The sequence below is a fragment of the Cibotium barometz genome, chromosome 62 (assembly GCF_041138505.1).
Source record: "Cibotium barometz isolate CiBa-2024 chromosome 62, ASM4113850v1, whole genome shotgun sequence".
NCBI lineage: Eukaryota > Viridiplantae > Streptophyta > Polypodiopsida > Cyatheales > Cibotiaceae > Cibotium > Cibotium barometz.
The window spans coordinates 9,403,875-9,431,308 of NC_141107.1; the positions used below are offsets into that span (position 1 = coordinate 9,403,875).

Consider the following 27,434-nt stretch of genomic DNA (forward strand, 5'->3'; position numbering starts at 1 on the left):
ATGCCATAGTTTTGCATCTGAAACTGCCTTTTCATCAGAAACTGCATTTGCTGAATCTTCCACACACTTGTTAAGAATTGAGCCTATACAGCCCACGAAACAAGGTGCCAGATACAATAATCGTATCACCAGAAGTGAACAGTACATCTGTCATCCACAAATTTGACTACAAGTCCAAGTCCAGCAAGCGCAGAGACAGACAAAATAGATTCTTCTTTATCCCTAGCACATACAAAGCATCTGAAAGTGTGAAAGCGCTGCCATTTGCAGCAGTTTTTACCAATGCCCTTCACTGGGTAAGAAGCATTATTGGCACATGTGACAGTATTTCCATTAGGGACAGCGTCAAGAGAAGTAAACATATCACGATGCGAGGTAATGTGCTTTGTAGCACCACTGTCAAAATACCATATATGAGAGTCAACAGAAACTGCCAAACATGCATCATGTACAGATGGGTCATACTGGCAATACACGCTAAACGTCCATTCTGTATCATGCACAACATTTGTAGAATCTGCATTTGTAGAAGCATCCACTATTGTGGCTGCATTTGACTCTTTCTCCTAGCTTAGGGCAATTCTTAATGACATGATCATTTGCCTTACAATAGTTGCACCTGATCTTTTTCTTATCTTTATCAAGAGCCTTCTCAGACTTATTGTTGCTACCTGTGGAAGGAGAAGAAGTTGCAGACCTATTAATAGGAGAAGAAACAGTGGAAGGGATTGCCTTACCACTTCCTCTCTGCTGGGCAGCAATAAATGCCTGATCAACTGTACGCTGCCTAGCCCTGTTTTGCCTGGATTGCGCTTCTTGCAAGAGCTTGTTGACTAAATTATGATACTTGACAACATCAGTCCTCAGTAACAAGTCTCCACGTGGAAGCAAAAGTCTGATATGACTCAGGTAAAGCATCAAGAACAGTCTGCACAAGAGAATGATCAGGAATTGTTGAAATTTGAGCAAAATGATGAGCTATGGTGGATCAAACACTAGAATCAGCATGATTAACAAAGTGATTAAGAAATAATTAAGATGTAATTAGTGAATAATTAGCAAATAGATTAATGTAGGCATGGATACTCAAAAACCAGCAAAATTCTCATTAGGGCTATGCCTCAATTTATAGAGTTTACATCAAGCATCAAATCCCATTGATTTCTCCATGATTCACTCCCAGAATATCTCCACCTTTTGCCTGATTCTCTCCACCTCTTCTCTTTTCCCTGATTATCTCCCAGAATAACTCCACACTCCTAAATTCTCTCATGCTACCCATTATTCTCTCCCAGTAGATTCTTCTAACCTTTTCACAGGTTCTTTCACAATTACATCTCCTCTTTTACAGCCTCTATCCAAGAGCTTGTTCCCACACACACCCTATTCACTTGTATATTTCAACACCTCCCCTCAAGTGAATACTCCTAGAACACCTAGACCCTATACCAAGTTTGCCTCCCCTTACTTGGTAGTCCGCGACCAGTGTCTACTCCTCCCCTCAAGTTATCTCAGCACACCTGGACCCTGTATCAAGTTTCTTTCTTACTTGACAGTCCGCGACCAGTGCCTCAAGTCCCTAAACTCCATAGTCCTTGACACTCTCTCTCTCTATGTGTCCAAGGCTACTATAAGTGCCCGCGACCTTGACTAAAGTGCTCACACATACATCTACCACTTGGCCTACATCATCGGTGGCTCAGAGGTGGTTTTACTTTATTGGGGCAGGTTACATTGGGTTGTGGGCTCTCTCTCTCTCTCTCTCAGAGATTTTCACATGGCTCCTCACTCTTTGGAGCCTCACATCTTCTCTTTTCTTCAGTCTTCTTCTCGTGGCAGCATCTCTCCACGCGTTCGTCTCTTCTTCCAGTCTTCTCGGGGCAGCTTCTCTTCTCGTGTCCATGTCTTCCTTCAGCTTTTCTTCTTGGTGTGGATCCTCTTCTTGGGAAGAGATATTCTTCTTCTTTCATGGTTGGGGCCATGAGCTCGTCCGTCATCAGGTCTTTTTGCTCCATGTGAGCAACATGTTTCAATGTTTTGCTGACAGTTCCTTTGGGCTTTTTATGTTTATTTTGTATCATTATGCAATGCAAACCCAAATTTATGCGGGAGGTCTTACCTCTTGCCTTATTCTGGACAAGGGCAGTGTCTGTTCCCATTTTTACACTGATGCAATGTGCCAAATACATAATGCGTATAGCATCCATTCTCATGCACATTCCCAAATGCAATTCTGGCTGTGAATAATCTTGAATTTGAGTGAGATTTACAAGCATTAACCAAGGGTTAAATGCAAAATGATAATTTTCATAAATTTATCAGCACAATTTTACCAGAAATTACATTAAATCAAGGGTAACCAATTTGTACGGGATGGTTGGAGTATCAAACCAACTCCGATTTGCAATCTGAAGTTATAGGGATCTGCAGATTTGATGAAGAGCTTGGATCTCACTGTAGACTTGATGAAACTCAATTCTGTCTTCACCAGCTTGTAGAGCATGCTTGATTACCCCTTGGGCTAAGAGGAATTAGAGACCTTTGATCTGTGGAAGTAGAAATCACTAAATCATCTCAGAAAAACGTAGCTTTTTAATCAGCAAAAATCGGGAGCTTCCGTGGGCGGTTTGCGCTTCTGATTCGATGGGCTGGAGCTCCTATGGGTTAGCTAGCTTGTGTTAGAAGCTTATGCCCTAATTCTATGTGTGCAAGGTGCTAGAGATCCTCCACTGGCTGGGTGTGAAGGGGAAGATGAAAAACTCACTAAAATTTGATTTTTTTGCTAATTTTCTACTAATCTTAATTAATTAACTAATGGGCTCATAAACCTAATTGATTCTAGGCATGGCTCTGATACCATGTTGAAATTTGAGCAAAATGATGAGCTATGGTGGATCAAACACTAGAATCAACATGATTAACAAAGTGATTAAAAAATAATTAAGAATAATTAGTGAATAATTAGCAAATAGATAAATGTAGGCATGGATACTCAAAAACCAGCAAAATTCTCATTAGGGCTATGCCTCAATTTATAGAGTTTACATCAAGCATCAAATCCCATTGATTTCTCCATGATTCACTCCCAGAATATCTCCACCTTTTGCCTGATTCTCTCCACCTCTTCTCTTTTCCCTGATTATCTCCCAGAATAACTCCACACTCCTAAATTCTCTCATGCTACCCATTATTCTCTCCCAGTAGATTCTTCTAACCTTTTCACAGGTTCTTTCACAATTACATCTCCTCTTTTACAGCCTCTATCCAAGAGCTTGTTCCCACACACACCCTATTCACTTGTATATTTCAACAGGAATAATCTCACCTGCAGAAATCGATTGTTCCTTGAGATCTTTAATCTCAGCAAGAAAAACATTCATGTCATCATCTTCCTGCATAATCTTCGATTCTAGCTCTTTACGCAGGTAAGAGATTTTTGCCTCGTTACGACCTGTATACAAACCAACTAGAATATCCCAAGCCTGTTTTGCTGTTTTAGCTGAAGGAATATGTGGGGTGATGTTACGTTTGACAGAAAGTGCAATCAAGGCATGAGCCTGCACATCTTTACCATCCCAACGAGCTTGTTCAGCAGCAGTGGGTAAAACAGCAGCAACAGTAGAGCTGCTAGAACAGAGCTGCTAGAACAGAGCTGCTAGAACCCGCAACATCCTCAACAGATCCTACATCCACAGAACCTGGACGTACATCCATACCTTGCACAATGTTCCACACTCCTTTTGCAACCAAAACATGCTGCATCATGTATGTCCAAAGTGGGTAGTTGCTGTCTCCATCCAATTTGTCATCAGCACAGCAGAGCAGATAACATGCGAAATACATCATTGCTGTTATCAGCCATGGCCACTGACTGAAACTGATGCAAAAGCTACCTGTAATGAAGCAAAGACTGAACAGAAAACAACTCGTGCTATGTAGCACGGTCCACAATAGAACATGTATGCCTGTTTTGTAGAAAACTGCACTGTCGAAATTTCTGCAAAAAATGACGAAAACACCTGTGCAGAACTTGAAATGCAAAAAACGGAGCCCGAAACGACCTCAGATGCGATTCTTGAGAACGCAAAGCTCTATGGACTTATTTGCAGAGTTTAGGGACCTAAACGCTCGTGAAAGCTCACCTCAATCAGAGAACGTGAGTCGGAGGGTACCAGCGCGGCGAGCCGATGCCTGCTCTGATACCAATTGTTGGAATTAGGGTTGCAAGAAAGCACACAAAGCTTGGAGAAGAAGAAGCAAGAATGCACACAACACAAAGTGTATTAGATTGTGTCAATGTACAAAAGATAAGTTAGCCCTAGAATGATGGGCGTATACAAGCCGGGGGAAAAAATCTCCTAAAGAGGGAAAAAGTGTCCCGGCGGTCCTAAGTGTGTTCACACACATCACTGCCTATATATATGGCAACACTCTCCTATATTCTTGCTTGTATCACTACTACATGTTAGCCTAATACCGGGGCTTATACCGGTGCTATTTAACGGGGTCTAAAAACGCCTCATCATCGGTATAAGCGCCGGTATAAGCGCCGGAACAGTAGCGTCGGTATAAGCGTCGGGTGGTAATATCGACGCCTATACCGGTTAATATATCGACGCTCACCGGGGATAATACCGACGCATAAACCGGCGTCTATACCGGTGCATATACCGTGTTATATACCGGGGTCAATACCGGGGTGTATACCGACTTTAATACCGAGAAAAATACCACTGTATATACCGACGTCAGTACCGGGGTATATACCGACGCTGTAGCAGAATTTTTTTTTGGGCAGAATAGTGCTGCCTGGCTGTTGCCTAACTGCCTGCAATGAGCAGGATCAACAACAGCAAACAGACAGCACCATTCTGTCTAAAATAGAGCACAAAAACAACCGTGCTCGTTTGCATATTTTCCTGATCGACAAACAAGAAATTAAATTAAACATTAATACTCAAGAATGTTTTGATCATATTTCATTAGTTTGAAGGTCATCTTACATCATGGTAATGCCTCCCAATTGACGGTCTCTCTTTCTTCTTCAAGCATCTCAAACAAGGCCACAAGGCCATGTTTGTGAGCGTACTTCTCCTCTCGCCTACTTGGTGGGCGATTCATGGCCAACTCCTGCACACACGATTAACAATTATAACTTTTAGAAATCAACATTTAGCCCACATACATACATTTAAATAAATAAAATTGCTACAAACACTTACGAATTCATGGCGCATGGTTTCGTAACCACCACTCCCGAGATGAGAAGCCCCTACTGTTTGGAGTCTTGCCCTTGCCGCCTCTCTTTGTTGTTGAAACCTGTCTGGTGTCTCGGTGAGCTCCTGAGCAATGGTTGCCCACTCCCTGTCATCTAGCCAAACAGGTTTCTCCTTCCCCTCTCTAAATGCGTCCCTCGCCTCTGACCTACGATGCCCCATCAAAATGCGAGCTGTATACTGTATCCACTCATTAGAGACGACATTCATAGGGTTAGATGGCTGGAACTCTTGCTTTATCTTTGTGTTTATATAATTTTTCTTCCCCTTGTCTTGCTGATCCCATTTAGTCATGACAGAGTCATGAAACTGTATAGTGCACAATTGTCGAATGCGTGTCTTCATTGCCTTCCCTGCACTATCCATTATTGGTGCCCCATCCCTAATTGTGTAAATCTTGCTGTTGTCATGGTCATGTGCACCCCAGGGAGTGGAAGGTGACCCTATGGGTGTGCTATCAACAGATGAGAGCGAAGGACGACGCTCACGTGGTGGTGGTGTCACAGCATCTGTGGCACTACCACCACAACAACCTCCCCCTGAAAACCTACTACGTGAGAGCCGTCTATGTGAAGAGGTGGTAGATCGAGCTGTAAGAGGAGTGGAAGGCTGTGTGGTATGAGGTGTGGGAGCTGCTGTCGTACCCACGGGTGTGGGAACTGGCGTCAGGAAGCCAGATGGTGAGGCAGATGTCCCTGCTCCAGAACCCCAATAACTCTGAGCCATGGCTCTCTGCTCTGGAGTCATGGACGAAAGAAAACCATATAACTGCTGGGGACTCATGCCCTGCGGTGTAGGATTAAATGAGAAATCTGGACTGTAGTCGTAGGGCGGTGAGTCACCCATGGCCTGTTGGACAAAAAACCATATGACAAACTTGTGCGAAATGAAAATTACACGGTAAACAATGAATGAAAGAACCATAAGACAAACATTAACAATGATAAACAACATTGGTAAAACTATATCAACTTGCTCCTACAGTAGTGATTATGATGGTAAACATTAACAATGGTAAACAATGAAAGGACCTTCAATGTCATAAAACCATTACAAATATGTCATAACTATTTGCATAATCATTAAGATACATCATTTTAAAAATCATTATCTATTCTATCATCCTCATTAAGATCAGTAGCCCCAAAGAGATCTATGTCTATGTACATTTCAGCATCCTCATCATTAAAAGTCCCTTGATGAAGGATGTCTTCATCATCTATGTCTTCTTCCTCAACTTGTTTTTCAGCTTTCTTGGTTTGCACCTCTTCATTTGGATCTTGCTCTAGTTGCTCCTCTTCATTTGCTTGCTCCTCTTCATTGTTGATATCGGCTTGTTCTTGCTACTCTCCATTACCCTGTGCATCCACATCACCTTGTTGTAGCTCAAATTCTTCAAAAATTTGCTTACTGCGGGGGGCGACTTGAACCACAAACAGCCAGTGTGGATCTTTTGGATCCGCTTTAAAGACAACTTGCTCACAATGCTCTGGGCACACAAAAGTATCTTGCTGATCGGTCCATACCTTTGTGGAGTCCACTTGGATGAGGCCACTCTTGTCTCTACGTACAGTTGCATGTGGCCCATTCATGATTACCTTGAACCACTTCACATCAAAGATAAACAACTCAAAACTTCTGAAGCCAACCTTTAATATATCTTGAATGGTTCCAAAGTAATCAAGCATTCCAGTAATTGTGTTATCATCACTTGCACTTGCACGACTTTCTTGAACAAACTGTGCTGTGACACCACAATCAAAGGTTGCTCTTCTTTGGTCTATTCGTTCTACTCGAAAATGACGTCCATGTGACCAAAACGCCCCATATTTGTGATACTACAAATAGCACAAAAAGTTTGTTGATGGAGAATCAAACACAGAGACATGTAGAGAAAAAAAAGAGAGACATGTAGAACTTAAACACTTACATGCCAATCGCATCCTTTTGTAAGCTCCTCCTCCTCCTCTGTTATAGGTAAACCAGCACGTTTGGCTTCTAAAATTGTAGCTTCTAGCCATCTACCTGTGGGAAAGTCCGGAAGAGCTTGCATACCTTTTGGATATGGGAGATTTCTTGTAGTGCGATTCCTTCTGAAACTTAAACGATCTTGTACTCACTGTCGCTTGAGAGCTTCATATGTCTCAATCCACTTCTCCATTACATGAGAGTTCAAGATGCAAAATTTGTTGATTTTTTCCCTCAAAGTGTTATCCATCTTTCTCTTAATGCCTTGGCCTTGAGGTTCCTCACCAATGACTCGCCTGTTGGACTCTTGAGACCATAGTCGAGGTATCTCTGGATCTGAGGAACTTAAATATTCAGTGATGTAAACAAGGGACTCTTGTATCAGCCACCCTTCTGACATACTACCCTCTGGGCGAGCCATTTGGCGAACAAATCCCTTTAATGTCTTCATAAACCTCTCCAAAAAGAACATCCATCTTGAATGGACTGTTCCAGCAACTGCAACCTCATCTACAACATGAACTAGCAGATGCATCTGGATTGTTAATAAACTTGTAGGGAAAAAACTTCTCTACCATGCAGACTGCCTCTATGGAGTTTAAACGCGCTGTCTCCAAAGTGTCTCTCTTTATCTCTTTTGAAGAAATCCAGCGCACCAATGTGCCAATCTTATAGATAGTAGCTCTAATGTCTTCAGTGAGGCAATCTTTTATTGCTATGGGTAGCACAAATTGTAGAAACTTGTGCCAATCATGACTCTTGAGACCACTAAGATCATCATCCTTTGTAAATGCACTTTTCAAGCAATGCATACAACCTGTAGGAGTCCGAAACTCTGAAATTGTCCTCTTGACTTGTTGTTCCTCCATCTTGCTAAAAACCCATGGGGCTCTTGGAAGTAGCACCTTTCCATTGGGTCTTGGAAGTAGCACCTTTCCATTGGGTCTAGTGCGAGCCCACAACTCTTGCATGCAACCAATCTCTTCCAAGTCATCCCTTTGGCCTTTAGTATCCTTTTTTCCTGTCATGGTCTTCCACAGAATGTCAGCTACATTCTTGAAAATATGCATCGGGTCAAGCAAATGGTTTATAAGGAGATCACCCCAATAGGGGAGTTGGTGAAAGATAGAGAGCCTCTTTATCCCAGGACATGCCAAGTTGCCACATTCCTCCCATTTGATCTTCCAATCGCTTGCCTTCAATGCACTTGGAGGAGGTCTTCCTAGATTACCATCCCGCAATTCATGATTTTCTGGAAGATACCTAACATGTCCTTGGTAGACATTCTTTCGTAATGCTTTTGAGTATCTTGAATCAAGTCGAGGACCACATACAGGACATGCATTGTAACCCGATATAGACAAACCTGAGCATTCTCCATAGCCAGGCCAATCATGCATTGTCCACATGAGAATACCTTGCACAGTTGTAAGTCTTTGGCCACTCTGCTGCTTTGACATGTCCTTCACTTCAATTCCGTTCCACAAGGTGCGTAACTCATCAATAAGTGGTGCTAAATATACATCCATGTTCTTCACCTTGTCCTTTCCTGGAACTATTAATGAGAGCAACAGATGACCTTTCTTTATTGCTAATCATGGCGGAAGATTATAATTCACAAGGCAAACAGGCCATGTGCTCCATGAAGAGCTCCTTAAACCAAAAGGGTTTACACCATCCATTGCTAGGCCAAGACGGAGGTTTCGAGGTTCTTCCTTAAAAGCCGGCCATTTCTCTTCAATGTGTCTCCATGCGGGTGAGTCAGCAGGCACACGCATCACTTCATCTGTGGATCGAGTTGTGGCATGCCATGTCATCAAGCTTGCTATTGATTTGCACCTGAACATGCTTTTTATCCTTGGGATGATTGGAAAGTGCCTGAGAACCTTTACCGGGACAGCTTCCCCCTGAACATCTTCTCTATATCTGTTAGAGCCACAATGGGGACATTCTTGCAAATGCTCATATTCATGGCGGAAGAGGCAACAATCATTGCAACAAGCATGAATATTATTGTAATCCATGCCTATGGATTTCAATAACTTCTTCGCATCTGCACGAGATGGAGGCATCTCGTTGCCAGGGGCAATATCTGATCTTTCAAAAGCCTGCAAGTATGGCAATATCTGATCGTTACTATTAAGATTTTCTCAAATACAAGTTGATAATTTATCATTTCAACAGTAGGTGTAATCTCCAAAAAAAGACCTTACTTGAATAGTTCAGTGACACTTGTATTAGACCATCCAAAAATTGACTGCAAATTTAGCATCGTAAGAGATGCACGCAATACAGATATGTTGGCACCATTGTATAATGGAAGGCGTGCAAGTTTACGCATGGCCTCTTCCTCTGGTTCATAATTTGACCGTTGAGAATGTCATGGTTGATGATCTTCATGTTCATGCTCCTCGAAGAGAGCTTCTTGTTGCTCGATGAAGGCATCCAACATTTCTTCCATTGGACCTTCTTCCATTTCCTGACCTTCTTCCATTCCCTCGGGTGTGCTGTTAATTGAGCTCCATCTGTCACTCCCTCCTGCGATATCCTCATCCTTTGTTGGGGACGAGAATTCACAGGCGCAATGTTATCAAGATGCGGCTACACACTTGCTTGGTTGTACGATTGAAACCGTAAATTTTGCAAGCGCTCCATTGGAAATATGCCAGCGTCATGAACATGCTCGTTGCAAATCCTTCGTTTTCGAAAGATTTGGTACTTACATCGCATGCATGGACACGCTATTCTCTCTTCAAGATTGAGAGGCTCCATCTAGCAGGATAACATGTATATGCAGCTCATTAAACACAAATCATTATGCATTACACAAAGCACTATGTAAACCATAAAACAGGGCTTCTTTTTCCCAGCCGCCGCGAGGGAGATTTTAAAAAATAACATTTAAAGCGTCAAACGGGCATAGTGAAATATATGTCGGAATTAGGATTTTGATGGCTCTATAGAAAGCTAACGGAAGATAGAACCTACCCCTAAAAGCATTTTGATTCAGTCAAAGTGAAAGTATATTCTGTTTGACTTTGACCAGAAAGTCAACATGACTACTTTGACCGAGATTGTGATATCCGATTAAGGGGTTCTATGGCTCATTTGAAAACTCTCAAGGAGTAGAATAAAGTCGTGTAATCACTCGGACCTAATCCCAAAAACCCTAGGACTGAATTAGGGTTTTGTAAAATCCCAGAAATTCCCAAAATTCGGTCCCAAAGCTCAATCCGGCTACAAATGATTGGTGTTTCTCCCCTTGGTAGTTGTGAATAACTCTTCAAGTGTATCCATGGGGTAAATCTCCAATCAATAAGCTTGTTTGGCTCCCTTGTTGGAAAAATTCCGCCAGAGTCTCCTTTGTAATTGGAACCAAATCTCAAATAAAAATGCAACTTCTCAAATCACAATGCAATACTCTTTGTATCCCACAATGTCATGAAAGATCATATGCACTCTTTGTCCATCAAAGCATTTGCAATATCCACACAATATGACGAAAAAGGGGCCCAAATGCATCCACAAAGTCGATGGTGAGGATTGTTGAGGACGCGCGTTGAAGCTTGCCGATCTCCCGGCCAAGCTCTTCTCACCCCTTCACCGAGTTTTCCTCCAAGGTGAAGGTTGAGGCCATGTCTTCACACCGGTGTACCTAATCCCCCTTTGTACCGCTTTACCAAGCAATCACGGCACAAAGAGTTCAAGCCATTCTCCCCTTGGCCTCTCCAACCAATGCCAAGGTACCCTCACACATTGCTAGATTCTATAGAAACTTGAAGTGGTAGCAATGGTGAGTGTAGGTACAAAATGATGTGGATAATATCAAATGATAGAACAAGTTTGTTGGCTTACAAGTATTGAGCATGACTCATGCCCTTTTACAATTTAGAACTCATCAATAAAGCATGGACTCATGCCTCAATCCATCATCCAAAAGCTCCAACACAAACCAACAATTCACAATGCCCTCACCATGGCATTTGCATAAGCATTTGTTAACCACAATCAAGGCATTTGCAATTGCATTCCAACAATCCCTTTCACATAAGCCTTATGCACACGCTCTATGCAATTACACTCTATGCATAAGCCTTATGCACACGCTCTATGCATAAGCCATATGCATAAGCTCTATGCATAAGCCATATGCATAAGTCTTATGCGTGCGCTCTATGCATAAGCCATATGCATAAGTCTTATGCATACGCTCTATGCATAAGTCTTATGCATACGCTCTATGCAAGACTTATGCATAAGCTCTATGCATAAGCTCTATGCTATATGCCTTATGCACTATGCTAACCCTTAATCCCATCACCCAATGGTGTAATAAACATGATCTTGTTTTACATGGATAATAGATCTTACCTTGATAACATATATAAACTCTATGAATAAAGAGAATACCTTATGCATAGAAAAACAGAGCATAAGACTTATATGTTATATGTATAAGAGAGTAAAAACATTCAAAAAGCTTTCAACAAGAAGGCTACGCAAGCTCTATGTACAATGTCTATGCAAGCTTTCAAGAAACCTATGCATAGAGATTTTATAAGCTTGTAAGAAACCTATGCATAGAGATTTTATAAGCTTGCAAACTCTATGCATAAAGCCTATGCATAGAGATTTCACAAGCTCACAAGCTCTATGAATAGAGCTTATGCATAACGCTTGCAAGAAGGCTATGCATAGAGATTGCAAGCTTATTATAGGTTTTATGCATAGATATTAAATTAATCCTATGTGTAAGCTTACAAGAACCCAAAACTAACCCTAAACCATAAAACAGGGATGCAATAATTCATAGAAAATAGCATAAACAAGAAAAATCGAAAGAGGATCTACCTCTTTTTTGCAAAGCTGAAGGAAAGGATTGGTGAAAGATTGGTGAGGTGAAAGAGCTGCAAAACAAAATATTAAACAAACTAATTAGTAAATTAAACACAAGAAAAAGAACTAATACAAAACCCTAAAATCTCTATGCATGCATTAGGAGATCTATGCATACATAGAGAGCTCTCAACATGCATAGAGAGCCAAAAAAACACAAAACCCTAAACGTCATAATTCTTAAATTAAAAAGTAAAAGCAATTGCAAGAACATATTAGGAGAAGGAGAAGAGGAGAAAAGAAGAAAGAAGGAGAAAAGAGGAGAGAGGAAAAAAGAGGAGAGGGAGAGAAAGAGACCTTCTTGACCTGTAACGCGCCTTCTCTGCGAAAAAACCAGAAAATAGGCTCTCGGTTGTGAAAAACTTACGAGCGCCGGTATATGCTACGGAATATGCGTCGAAATATACGTCGGTATATGCTACGGAATGTGCGTCGGTATATACGTCGAAATGTGCATCGGTATAGGCATCGGTATACGCGACGGGACGCGAAAATTTGAAAAAACCCCGCCCTACTTGTCTCCTCCAACATTACGACGGACATACCGACGTTCGACATTTGCGTCGGTATTTTAGCATCGGTATGCCCTCAAGCTCTTGTAGTGTATGTATGCTATTGGATTCTTGCTTGTATGTATGCTATTGGATTCTTGTATACTTACTTGAATAGGTTTTCTCATAGGTTTCTCCCTCTTATTAGCTTCTTCTTCCCTCACCTTTTGTGAGAGAACTATTGTAAAGGACATTCTCTACTTGCCTCTATCTAGGAAAAGAGAGCTCTTTCTTCACCCCCTTAGCAAAGGAGCATTTCAATGTGAGAGAGGAGTAACGATGCGATGGACGAGCTAGCACACCCATATCGAGGAATTGCATTGCAGCTCAAAGGCAAGACCCAAGGACACATGATTTAATAAGGCTAAGGTAAATACGTTACTTAAACAAGATGTTACAACATGTTAAGGTTGTAATTGGTAACTCTAGGTTTATTTATAAGTTCTTCACATGAGATTAGCCTTCGTGGGCCCATGAGATCTTCTTCACCTATTGAGGTTGTGACTAGTGAATCCATGTTGGTTTTGGATTGTTTATGGAGCTAATTACAAGACCAAATCTCAACTTCATGTATTTTGTAGAAAAAAAACAAGTTATGCTATAAATGAGAATTATTACCTCTAATTAGGCTAACTTTCTCCTTTTGATGCTATGAGCTAGTGCTCGAGTGGCCTAAGCCCACACAATGACATGTTGCTCTCTTCGACACAACAATGCCAAATTTTTGTTAACCGAGTCTATGTGTGTGGGGGACATATAAATATCTTTTCTTGGGTTCACAATCAATGTGGCTACACTATTGTGGTATAGCTAGACAAGGCCTAAAGTGTTCCACTAGTTGCTAGGATGGTGACTTACTCCCCTCTCTTCTAGTTGTCACCTAGAAGAGCTAATTTATGGTACAACTCGACAAGGCCTAAGGTATTCCCCTAGGTGTGCTAGGATGGTGACCTATTCCTTCCTCTTCTAGTTGTGTCACCTAGAAGAGCTAGTGCTAGGTTACATATGTGGTGATAACATCATGAAGCTACTTAATCCTACTCCTACCTAACCATTGCCAAAGTGGTGTAACCACCCTATTTTAATGTTCAAGATCACCCTATACTGAAAGATCCTAGGTGAAGAGTTTCAAGCCTTCCTATCTTTTTTGTGGTAAACTATCACAGCCTACGATTACCTTGGTGATGGCACTATCACGGCCCATAATTGCCTTACTAATGGCGTAATCACTTTGTTGGTGGTGGCCTTGTGATTTCACTTTGTCAATGGGGTGAGGCATCTTAGTTTTATATTTTTATCTATTAAAATTCAACGACTTGATTTTGTTGATGGTGGTGATGCAAACATATGTAGAAGTTCCTATTGTGTGTTCTAACTGTACTATCATGGGTATAAATGTTGCTTGTGTATTTTTATTGCTTGGGTATAAATGTTGATTATGTCTAACGGTACAATCATGGATATAAATGTTGCTTGTGTATTTTTTTCTACTAAGATGTTCCACGAAGTTAACTATTATTCATGACAAAGTTACTTCTATCTAATGATACTATCATGGGTATAAATGTTGCTTGTGTATTTTTTTATAAGATGTTCCACTAAGTTGACTAGTATTCATGATAATGGATATGGTTTCGTGTTTGGCTAGCACAATACTATCATGGATATAAATGTTGATTGTGTATTTTCGTTCTAAGATGTTCCACCAGCAAGTTGACTACTATTCATGATAATTGATAGCTATAAGTTTTATTTCTCTATGGATTATCTGTCAAAATGTGACAGATCAACTAGCTCATGCATCAAAAATTGTAGGAGAGGAGCATATTGGTAGCACTCCCACCCCTACCCTCCTCCCCAAAAAAACAAGCCCGAAAAGATGAAGGTTATGAGGCATTGTTAGGCCTTATACATTAGGCCCTATGCATGCCCTCTTCATGAATATTTTGTGTGTGAGATTAATGTAGTTAACATGCATAGCTCCCTTAGCTTATTCAATTTGCACCTCTAACATCCCTCCTAATTATGTGGATCAGACCCCCAAAATTTGTTGTTGATACCATGCCATAAATTACAGTGTATGTTAAAAAACAAACAATGTGACCTTTGTAGAGAACAAGATTTGCACCTCTAACATCCCTCCTAATTATGTGAGGAGAGGACCAACCCAGGGAGATCAAGGTTGTCGATACCATGCCCATAAATTATAGTGTATGTTAAAAACAAACAACATGATCTTCATAGGAGAAGAAGATCTAATAAGATAGAGATGGATAATAATTTGATTACTTTTGCAAATCAAAATAATAACTAATGCAATTACCTTGCCTACCTATGCACTCCTATGATGGGGAGCTTAGATGGCGATCTAGAAAGATATTGAGACAGAGGCTGTACACATTGTGAAAGAGGACTATATAAAGTGATGAAGGTAGATCTCGAAAATGATGATCTAAATATGTTGGAAGCTACCGAACCTGTCTATATACTAGCCCACCCTATAGACCCAACCAACCGTGAGGGCCAGTAAGGGCAAAGTTTAGTCCTTATTATTGGCCCACCCTATGTTGAGTCCAAGTAGACCCAAGCAATCGTATCACCTAACTAGAATAATAATACACAAAACAAGAGACCTACAATCCATTTGAGATTGTCTAGGTGCTTGTTTGGTCCCAATTTGAGGATCTTGTGTTTTCCTTCTACACCCACCCCTAGTGTAGTTTAGTATGGTTATATCAGTCTACACTTATATGTAGCCTATTTAGCATGATGTTAAACCTCCCTCAAGCCATTTCATTATCGTGTGACCCATCCTCGATATCTAAATTGGGCTCTATCAGGAGTTTGTGCTACTCTTAAACACAAAGTGGCTTCTCCTCATAAGTGCATTTTGGTACATATGCACTCAACATAACAAGGGTAGAGCATTGATTTCCAGCACCCCTCCTCAATGTCCACCCAACATAACATAACAAGGGTAGAGCTAGTTGGTACATATGCACTCAACATAACAAGGGTAGAGCATTCATTTCCAGCACCCCTCCTCAATGTCCACCCAACATAACATAACAAGGGTAGAGCTAGTTGTTGGTACATATGCACTCAACATAACAAGGGTAGAGCATTGATTTCCAGCACCCCTCCTCAATGTCCACCCTTAGGTGATCTATCTCTTTGGTTAACGTCGAGCCGCGATGAAGATGTTACTCTAGAAGATCCTTCTCAATTATAGATCAACTCGTGCACAAAGTAATACTCAATTGCATTGTGCATTGTGCATTGTGTGAGCATGGAACATAGGATTCTTTGTAATTGCCTGCCCCTTAAAAGCCCACCTTAACCGGTCTGCTTCATACTTGGCTTTGTTATAGAAGAAAGGGTTGTTTTTTATTAGTTCACAAGATAAACCCAAATCCAAGAGAGAAATAGTAACATGTCATTGACCTCATGCTATCATAGTCTCCTACCCAATTTAAGTCACAAAATATAGTCTCTTTGCCCAATTTAAGTCATAAATTCTAGTCTCTTTGCCCACTTTAAGTCATAAAATACAGGTAATGCAGTACTCCTCTTTACCTTGGATGTGCTTTCACACTCGGATCCTCCCTGCCTTCCAATGGTTACTTGAGAACTTTCTCAACACACCAATTGTATAGCTAATGTCCACCTAGTGTTACTACATTAATGTGATGCACAAATATCAGCATTTTGAGAACTATACACAATAAGTAAAAGGTAATACGACTTTTTTGGTCTTCTTCGCAAACAAGATCTTTCCTCTTGAGGGATTTTCTTTTGGCGAGCAGTTTCTAAATGTGGCCGAGTGATTTTCTAAAATGTCAATGTCTCATTCTCTTTCTAGGTCCCCTTTTACTCTCCATAGGCCTTTTCTCTCTACCTTTGTCTACCTCACTCAATAATCTCTCTCTATCTCTCCCTACCTCCCTCTACGCATCCACCTCTCTCCACCTCTTTCTACCTCCCTCTCTCTCCACCTCCCTCCACCTCCCTCTCTCTCCACCTCCCTCTATCTCCCTCTCTCTACCACAACTTGCTAACTCTCTCCACCTCTCTCTACCTCTACCTCCCCCCTCTGTTCATATCCCTATACCTCCCTCTCTATCCATATCCCTATGCCTCCCTCTCTCTACCACACACACACACACACACACACACACACACACACACACACACACACACATCACAATTCAGCCAACTAATCAAACTGTCTGATTTTTCCAAATTATTATGGTCTTAATTTTGATTAGCTAATTATATTTGTAGTACCAAATGTATTCTAATATAATACACATGAAATCTCTCTCTCTCTCTCTCTCTCTCTCTCTCTCTCTCTCTCTCTCTCTCTCTCTCTCTCTCTCTCTCTCTCTCTCCTCTTAAGTGGTAGAATACTAAAATATAACGAAAGATCAAAAAACACATTTTCATAATAACATAGTAGATTGCTAAAAAAATACATCACCATTTTGTTGTAGTAAGAAAAGATTGAAAACCACTTTTAAGTTAGAATAATTAATTGAAAAGTCATGATACATTAATACGCTCAAGTGCCTAAAGGTCTCATAGCCTCATTAGAAGGTTGGAGCCATGTAAAATGGTCATATTGTGCATGGGCGATGGTATATTGGAATTAAAGCCCGAATGGATGATGCCTGTGTGGATGACTCATAGGGTTTGTTGGGATCCCAAGCATGTATGAATGGTGCCCACTTTTTAAAGATTCCACACCCTATGCACGTGTGCTCCAATGTCCTCAGGGACTAGTCACATGCCACATAAGTGGCAATTGTTGTCATCCTCCAAGCTGATGCAACGATGCAATGGCGATGTAATTCTCAACATGCTTTTGCCATGATATTCCCAGTCTCAATAAAGCAATCGAGGACAAGCTCTCACCAGGCATGGTGAATGTGGCAAGAAGGAACCTGTAGTCATATGTTAACGGAGTTAGTAAATCATTATCTTCTACCAATCAATGAGGTTTGTATTGGCATCTTATCACCTTGACAATACTATTGGTCATTCCATAGGCCCCCATGAAGTGGTTTGCCATCATTTCCTTTTAACATAGGAGATTGTTAGTCTTGTAAGTGCACTGGTCATCAACCATCATTTCATTTAGCATAGGAGATTACTTGTAAGTGCATCTAACTCTGACACAAGACATCACTTTGTGGATGGAATCCCCTCCCCGCCCACAACTACAGCATGCCCATTGGCTCGCATGTAGCATGGTGTGTGATGAAAAGAGCTCCTCTTTGTGAATATAGCCATAATCAAAATGCTAGCTTGCAATAAGCATGTGAGAGTAACTATTAGCAAGTAGAACCATTTTGAGAGTAACTATAGCAAGTAGAACCATCACCTCTCTTGCATTTTAAGAACTACTAAGTGCTTGGAAACAAGAAATATACCTCCTCATAGCCCTTAGTATCACGACGATGGTGGTAGGAATCTTACAATTACGAATATAAAGTCTATTGAAGCTGAAACCCCACTTTTTGTGCTGCCTCCATAAAGTCCATGCACCACACATGTACTCAATGGCCACTATACATGTTGCATCCATGCATTCTTTACTTCAAGCACTCCACGATAGAATGAAAGGAATATTTGGGTCGATGGAGAGCGAGGCAGGAAAATAAACCCACACCAGTGAGCAACATCCTAGACATTTATAGGGAGCGACAATATTCCCACCCCTTCCTAACCCCCCACAAACCTTCTTAACTATGCATGTGCTCTATTAAGAGTTGAAGAAATAATAGATAAGGGTTAGGATATGGTAGTGTTTTAAATCTTTCAATGCATGGTAGAGATTTGAGATAATGAAACTAACTTGATTTGTTGCACACATAGTGCTATTTCCATGATGTTAGCATGGATGGGGGTAAATGGCATGGAGTAACATCTGCAAATATAGTATCTGGCTCTATTATGCAAAATACATCATAATCAATGAGAACCTAATGCCTAGCATATCTTGCAAACAAAGAATACTTACCCAGGTAGAGTTTGTTGTGTAGCCCCCGCCGATGGTAGTGGATGCACTCTTATAGATAGTCATGTGCCTCCATCGCATCACTCACATGGATTCCCACAGGTACCCAAGGCTTGCCATGGAGTCCTCGAGATAGCTAGCACTCGAGGGTCATTCTGGAGTATGGTATGCCTTAGTTTCCACTTGGTTCTCATGGACCGCCTACCACCCTTCAGTATAATCTAGACTCCTTGAGATAGCTAGCACTCGAGGGTCATTCTGGAGTATGGTATGCCTTAGTTTCCACTTGGTTCTCATGGGCCGCCTACCACCCCTTCAGTATAATATAGACTCCTCTTTCTCTGGCTCTCTCATCAGGACACCATCCAGGTTATCCGGTTAGATCTTCTTAACCTCTACACCCACTACACATGGATCACAACTTTGGAGCTCCCAAACCAAGATGCACTTCTACAGAGATCACCTCCTCACGCTCACTGACAATGGATTCATCCAACAACTGGGCTACCTGAGTGTTCACATGTCACAAGCCATGCGGATTGCGATTGGCCAGATACAGGTTTCATCCCACTACCTCAGAATGGAGACAGGTAGTGTTGAGCACGTCTTTAGAGCCGAGGAGGTCATACGGAGACCCAAAGAGGAGAGGATCTACCGATTATACCACACAAAGGTTGAGACGGAGGAGCATTACATATGCCGCTGCCCAGTATACTATGACATATGTGGGAGGTTTCACTGTCTATTTCGTGAGGGATTTGGTCCACTCTCCAATTGACTTCCTAGACTAGCGTTGCCTAGGCCTCTTCCTACTTGAGCTCCGCAAATAGAGGGACACTTTCTTGAGATAGCTTCGGCCCTAGCCACCCCGACCCCTCCCTCGCTAACCAACCATCACCAGTTTCTTCTATTTCATGAGGGATTTGGTCCACTCTCCAATTGACTTCCTAGACTAGGGTCGCCTAGGCCTCTTCCTACTTGAGCTCCACAAACAGAGGGACGCTTTCTTGAGAGAGCTTCGGCCCTAGCCACCTTGACCCCTCCCTCGCTAACCAGCTATCACGAGTTTCTTTTGAACCCAAGAGGTAGAGGACATGGATCTTGTGGACCCACCTCCGGCTACTGCTCTGGACCCACCTCGCCTGAGAGGAGTTTCTCTTGGATCGGGCCTCCGCATTCCAGTGTGCCCGATGCCCACGGCCCCCTAGACGTCGGCCACGATTCCCTCATCAGCTCCAGATCCAGGTCATGCTCCACCGCCATCGAGCTACCTTTCCACGTGACGTAGCTAAGGGAGACCTCTTGGCCATACTCATTAGCCCCATGCTTTATATTTTGGAGAGTCGTATATACCATCTATTGGGGGCTAATGCTCCTCTCATGTTCCATGTTCCTTGTTTTCCATGATGAGATTCCATGGACAGTTTTGTATCACCCTAGTGAGATAGCTATGTTTTGTTTTTGTTTTATTTTCCATTCCATGATGAGATATGCCATGGACATTATTGTATCATTTTGGTCTCATAGGGTCTTTAGTAGAAGCTATATATATATATATATCTCACACACACACACACACACACACACACACACACACACACACACACACACAGCACTCCTATGGTTTTTTAACTTGCTCGACTTAAGGGTTTTTTTAGATAAACGTTGCCTATGGCTTGAATACTAGACCTATTATCTTTCGCGGTACCCCCATTATTGGGCATTACCACACTGGTCATGTGTAGTAATACACGAAGGTGGGAGCTCTGCAAAAAATCACAGAGGGACTCTCCTTAATCGCGCATGGTAGTGGTAGCTGGCATCCTCGGTGCATCTGTGGGTATAAAAAGGCCACTCACTTAACATGTTGTGTATTATTGGTTTTTGGCTATGTCAATTGTGCTAGCTTCGGTTAGGAGTTCTTCTTCTCAGGTAAATGTGATGCCATGGGTATTAGTCATATTTTTTGCTGCCAACGACAGTCTCTGAACTCATGGGATAATGATCTTATGAATCCCATATGAAGGACTTTTTGAATATTGTTACTTTATTTTAACGTTTACATGTTGTATGTGCATGACTCCTTTTAACTTTGATATTCTGTGGCTTTTATTAAAAACCGAATTTTAACCCTTAACAACATGCATGCATATATGAACTATGTTAATGTCTTAAAATTTGCGATTATTGGGTCTAAAAAGTGAACATGCATTTTTGTTAAAGCATTTCTCTCTCTCTCTCTCTCTCTCTCTCTCTCACACACACACACACACACACACACACCCCAATGCACCCACCCTACATCCATCTCTCTCTCTCTCTCTCTCTCACACACACACACACACACACACATGCACCCACCCTACATCTCTCTCTCTCTCCCTCCCTCTCTCTCTCTCTCTCTCTCTCACACACACACACACACACACACACACATGCACCCACCCTACATCTCTCTCTCTCTCTCTCTCTCTCTCTCACCCGTGTACCCACTCTACATCTCTCTCTCTCTCTCTCTCTCTCTCTCTCTCACACACACACACACACCACTCTCTCTCTCTCTCTCTCTCTCACACACACACACACACACCACTCTCTCTCTCTCTCTCTCTCTCTCTCTCTCTCACACACACACACACACACACACCACTCTCTCTCTCTCTCTCTCTCTCTCTCTCTCTCTCTCTCTCTCTCTCACACACACACACACACACCACTTTCTCTCTCCCTCTCAAACACACACCCCACTCTCTTTCTCTCTCTCTCTCTCAAACACACACCCCCCCCCTCTCTCTCACACACACACACACACACAACTCACACACACACACACACACACAACTCACACACACACACACACCACTTTCTCTCTCTCCCTGTCAAACAAAGAGAAGCAATGTTCACGGAGAATATTTTTCTTCTCATTTCTTAAAACTTGCAATTTTAAAATTTACAAGTTTTTCTTCAATATTTACAGGTTTCCCCCCTAAAATATAATTAAAATGTTTAAATTTATTAATCTTTAAAATTACAAAAATAAATTTTACAAGTGAGATCATGAATTTTACAGGTGCGTTGTAAGGGTTTGCGGGTTTTCTGTTATGTTTATTACGTCATGCCTATTGATGAGATACTAACACGCTTGATGATACATGTCGGTCAACACATACATGTAGTACAAATATGCACTTCAAAGCATCTTCTTGATAAGACCAAGGCCATGGTTAAAAAGGTTGTTAGATATGAAAGGGAAATTAGGCCAAGGAATGTTCAAATGTGTATAGCCAAAGAAATAGTGTTGAATGCTTTAGGAAAGGAAGGTATCCATGGATAGATTATTGGTGACATAGAGCTTACAAATGTACTGGAAGATCTTGGACTTCTTGTTGAAAATAATGAGAGATTCAATTTCGTTTTCTATATGTAGAAGTAAAAGAGTGCCTTTATGCCTCGTATGAAAATGCTAAAATATATTCTAATTTGATAGTCTTGTGTAGGTTACGTAGGTCTGTTGCTCAAGTGAGGCAAGGCCCCACTATAGGATCCTTTGGCTATGATGATTTGCTTCGTTTAAAGAGGGACACCACATATGAGTTTTTTCATGGTAGTAGATTGATCCTTTAGCTATGATGATTTGCTTCATTTAAAGAGGGACACCACATATGAGTTTTTTCATGGGAATAGATTTCCAAGACAAGGAAATAACAAGGATCGTTTGAAAAGGGATACAACATATGAGTTTTTACATGGGAGTAGATTTCCAAGACAAGGAAATAACAAGGATCGTTCTTTTGTTTTAAAATTTTAACCAAAGGCCCAGCCTCAGGTGTTGATTTAGTAAATTGGATGAGACGCTCTAGCAATTGTGATTTAAGGATAGCATGGGTTCAGTTTTACCACACTAGGTGCATTAAGGATTGGGTAACAATGGCCTGCCATGTTTATGACCCAAGTTATGTTCCATAGATACACTTTTTATTACGATTCAAGTTATGTTCCATAGACTCTTTTTCTTACTTACTGTGCCTTGGGACATGTTGCTTCATCAATATTATACCTTGCAATTTGCAAGAACTCCTTACTATTGCAACATGTGAGATGAAGGAAGAGGATAAAACATATAAAGTTCTTCTTGGGGAATGTCTCAATGATGTGATAAAGTCAAATGGCTATGAGAAGGCGGACTTCTTTGGTTTTATAGATGAGGCACATGCCAATTGGAATGCAATACAGTGTGTGTATATAGTGGAGAAGAGATGGTTGGTCAAGAGCGTTCATGCCTTTTCCATTGGGAATAGAGCGTCAATCAACACATAGTAAAATATGTTGTTAAGGCTTAATAAGTAATGCATAAGACAATGTGTGAGAAATTGAGAATTGCATCAACTAAGAATGCTGTACTTGCATTGTACGACAATGGTGGCGTAGGGGCAATGTAAGAATTGGTGATATCCCATCCACAGATATTTGGTTCAACTGGTGAGAAGTGCCATTGGCCATTGGGAAAATAGAATGATTGCGGTACGTGAGTTGGCCATTGATATTTAATTAATATAAAAATTGTTAATGTAAATCGGTTTGATTCTTACTAGTTGAAAAATAAATTTTATGTCGAGAAGAGCGAGGACATTGCTTGCACACCTTGGACTAACTTATCTGAATCAAAGCATGGTAGGTGGTTTTGGCCGGTGAAGGGTTCAAACTAGAACATCACTCAACTAAAACTCGGCATGTAGAAAGAAACATCACTCAACTAAAACCTTACGTATAGCAAGGGAAAAAAACTCGATTGAAGCACACACTAAGGAGATTGAGATGAAAGGCTTGGTAGCATATAAGGGAGAGGTGCTATTCAATATAAACATAACTCAATTGAAACCAAAAATATTGGCTAATGGAGGGCGTGCGACACAACAGAAAACACACCTAATCCCCCAACGGGCGTTGGGTTAAGAAAAACTACGCCAAGGCACCTAACAAGGGGGAATGGAAAAGTGATCGTCGATCCAAAACAAAGAAAGTCTAACCAATTAGGAGCAAGAAGAGGGATCTGCAGTTCTGGCCGTCCGATGATCGGCATCACTGCGTAGCCGTTAGATGGCGAAGTAGGGCGGCAACAGTAAGAGTTCAAAATTTGTTGATTATAAAGGTTCAGCTTCCCTGGGTCGCGGTCTAAAACTGTACATCTCTGCTGCTGAGACTTTTCTTTAGCTTTCTGTCCATACATGGCTCGCACCAAGCAGACCGCCCGCAAGTCCACCGGTGGGAAGGCGCCCCGCAAGCAGCTGGCCACCAAAGCCGCCCGGAAGTCCGCCCCTGCCACGGGCGGAGTGAAGAAGCCCCACCGCTTCAGGCCTGGCACCGTCGCCCTGCGCGAGATCCGCAAATACCAGAAGAGCACGGAGCTGCTCATCCGCAAGCTTCCCTTCCAGAGGCTCGTGCGTGAGATCGCTCAGGACTTCAAGACGGACCTCCGCTTCCAAAGCTCTGCAGTTCTGGCGCTGCAGGAGGCCAGCGAGGCGTACCTGGTGGGCCTCTTCGAGGACACCAACTTGTGCGCTATCCACGCCAAGCGCGTGACCATCATGCCCAAGGACATCCAGCTCGCCCGCCGCATCCGAGGGGAGCGTGCCTAAATGGGGACTTCCTACGTTGTCTGAATCAAACGGTGTATTTATACACCACCATTGCTTCCTGATTTACCACCTCTCACTCTGTTTCTCTATGTTCTGTTGCACTGTAGGTTAAGAGTCCACAAGGGCAACCTGTTTGCACTCTAGGGTAGAGGTTCTGTTTGAGAGGCTCTACAGGGTGCATAGCGCCTCAAGCCGAGTGACCTTGACCATGTTGTAGGATGTACCCTAAACAAAAGCTGTAAGGCGAAGTTTTCTCTGATGTATTTGTGAGACACCCTATGATGATACTACGCAGCATTAAATCTCTCTCTCTCTCTCTCTCTCTCTCTCTCTCTCTCTCTCTCTCTCAAACACAGCATACACACTTACAACCCATGTAAATTAAGTCCTGTCAAATCTTTTGATCGTAGCGCCTATCACTGCTCACGTTTATTTACCGTGGATCGATTGTTTATATATTTGACTTCCATGTTAGTAGGGCTTTGGTCTTAGCTTTGGAGTGGCATAGACATTTGGATTTCCAATTGTGCAATGAGTGAATCTGCAGGGAAACAAAGGGTGGCGTGTGTGGGTATGGGTGTTGGTGGTTGGGAGACGAAAAGAGGTAAAGTCACCATTGCGTGCGGCATGCAGAGGGTGGTCGCCAACAGGTTTAAACGCCCTCCTATGGAGGTGGAGCTTGTTGGCTCGCGTTAACGTTAGTAGTGTATGAGCAGGGGTGGTGTTTCCTACTGCAATAACAAGCATTTCTATACACACTTTGTGAATAGATGTGTTTGCAATGGATGTAGGGGAGGTGTTCCAACATAGTCTTGTCAAAGGTATAAAAGTTTTGATCTGCAAAGATGGTGTCAAGAAGAAGTTATGTGTTGTATTCAGTGAACATAGTCCCATGGAGGAAGGCTTAATCCTTCGTAGGAGTCATGTAGTGTGGTGTTTACTTAACACTCACCAAAACTTTGGAATTTTTTTGGGAACTTAGAAATAATATTTTTGCACTTTATTTCAACTATAGGTCAGTTAAAAGTAAAAAAATAAAGAAGATTTTTTATGATGTCAAAACACAAGCTATATTAGAAATTTGACAAAAAAATTAACTTAAAATTTTTATTGAAATTTAAAGTTGTTTTATCAAAAATTTCATAAAATGTCTAAATTATTTTGAATAAATCATGTTTTTTATGTTTGTAAAAGTCAATTGGTAGAACTTGGGATTTCAAAATAACACAATCTTCTTTAAGTCCTAGTTTTTAAGTTACTTGTGAATTATAACAAAAATCTCATAATTACTAAGATGTTAAAAAAGAAAAAAATTGAGCTTTTTAAAAGTATTTTCATAAAATTAGAGTTATGTTAGTGCAAATTGACAATCAAAAATGATTATATAGTTTAAAACCAAGTTAATATATATTTGTGATCCCAAGCTACTTGAGCGTTATCTTAGTTTTTCAATCGTGTTACATTTATCAAAATTTTTAAATTCTCTCTCAACAATCATGAAACAAAGGTTTTAGGTGTCTAAATTATGTTTGTATAATGTATCTTAGCGAAATTATTTTATACAAACAAAATGTTGCAAGTTTACTAAGGAATGTAATGCGTATGACTCAAGAATTTAAATCCAAGATTTTTGTTGTGTGTATTTTTGACATTTTGAAACAATTAATATTTGTAACTTACTAAGGGGCTTTTACATATAACTTTAAGCTTTGTATCATCTTAAAAAAACTTGCAAACACATTAAAACCATGTATTGGTTTGGATACAAATGGATGCTAAAAAATGGTGTATCAAACACACACAACGTTTTACTATTTTAGACACTCTCAATTGAATTTTATTTCATGTGAAACTTGGCAAAATCTTTGACACAAATATGAAATAATTACTTGGAATTTTTCACGGGGCTTAGTGATTTTTTTCTCTAAGCTTATAAGACAGTTTTCTCAAACTTGAGTTACAGTCTCATGCAAGTCCTATTTATGGGTGTAATTCCTTATCGTGCCAATATCTAAATTGCAAGGTTACATTTTTTAAAGACACACTAGGTGACATATTCAAACTCCTCAAGAGGGATTTTGAATATGTCTTTCCTAGTGCAAGTAGCATTTTATTTGCATCGTCCGAAAAAGAACACTTGTTCTTTTTTGGTACCAAACTAGTGTTAAGAATTATTGTGTTAACTTAATTTACATGGAGAATGTAATGTGCTCGTGTTTTACAACAAGGGAGGGAACATATGGAAGAAGTTTATATGCTGTGACCTTGGCAAATTTCATAGAAGCTAGAAATTGTCTCTCCCTTTGCCAATTGATGGACTGTCCTAGCACAAATAAGCAGTGGGCAAATGTAATAAAGTGTTTACATTAAGGTTTGGCTTATGACGTTTCACCCTATTCATGTATATTTATGTAGGTGATGAAATGAAAAAAGGCATCTATGTGGTTGGATTCATATGAGATATGAAAACATAGTGGCTTGCCGTCTTACTATGTATCTCTTCCTTCAAAGGATATTATTGACTGCCCCAAATGGTGCTCCATTCATGGATGTTGGTCCTACTTGAAATGTTCTTGGAAGCATTGTAATCTTGCTCTTGCCATTCTTTTCATGTGAAATTGTGAGAATTAGAATATATATAAAAGCACTTTTACGATCTCCGTTGGGTAGTTGTCAAATGTAAAAGTTTATTTTTGCAACCCTCCATAACTCAAATGAAAAATGAAAAAGGAACATAATCAACAAGTACCCATCTCAGCTAGGGAGGATCCCTCACCATCCAATTTGTTAATGAAATTTTCAAGCTCATTCGTAGAGAGCAGAGTGTGGGTAGCCAAAAGGTCCAAAAGATGTTGCCAGGTCTCCTTCATCTGTGCTATGTAAGCCACCAAGGCTACTGTGTGATTTCACTGAGCCAGGAAGCTGGCAATGTCAAGAGTGTCTAGATATGATGAGGCAAAGTGCTCTCTAATGTCAGAGTAGGTGTCACACTAAAGCCAGGAGAGTTGTTCTGACTCTACTGTGTCCAGAGAGAGAGTTCTATCAAACGTCTTCAAAAGACCATAAAGTCTGAGACACAGAGAGAGAC

At 41.1% G+C, this 27,434-nt stretch overlaps 1 protein-coding gene across 1 annotated transcript; it reads left to right on the top strand.

Moving 5' to 3' along the window:
* The first annotated feature begins 23,870 nt into the window (after positions 1 to 23,870).
* Positions 23,871 to 24,605, top strand: LOC147604123 (histone H3.2-like). Its single transcript, XM_086795565.1, has one exon. It carries the CDS (start codon positions 23,936 to 23,938, stop codon positions 24,344 to 24,346), a length of 411 nt encoding a protein of 136 aa, XP_086651691.1. The 5' UTR covers positions 23,871 to 23,935; the 3' UTR covers positions 24,347 to 24,605.
* Positions 24,606 to 27,434: the final 2,829 nt, after the last annotated feature.

What these genes read in the sequence shown, in the direction of transcription:
- LOC147604123 (XM_086795565.1), top strand. Translation starts at nt 23,936, where the DNA reads ATGGCTCGCACCAAGCAGACCGCCCGCAAGTCCACCGGTGGGAAGGCG.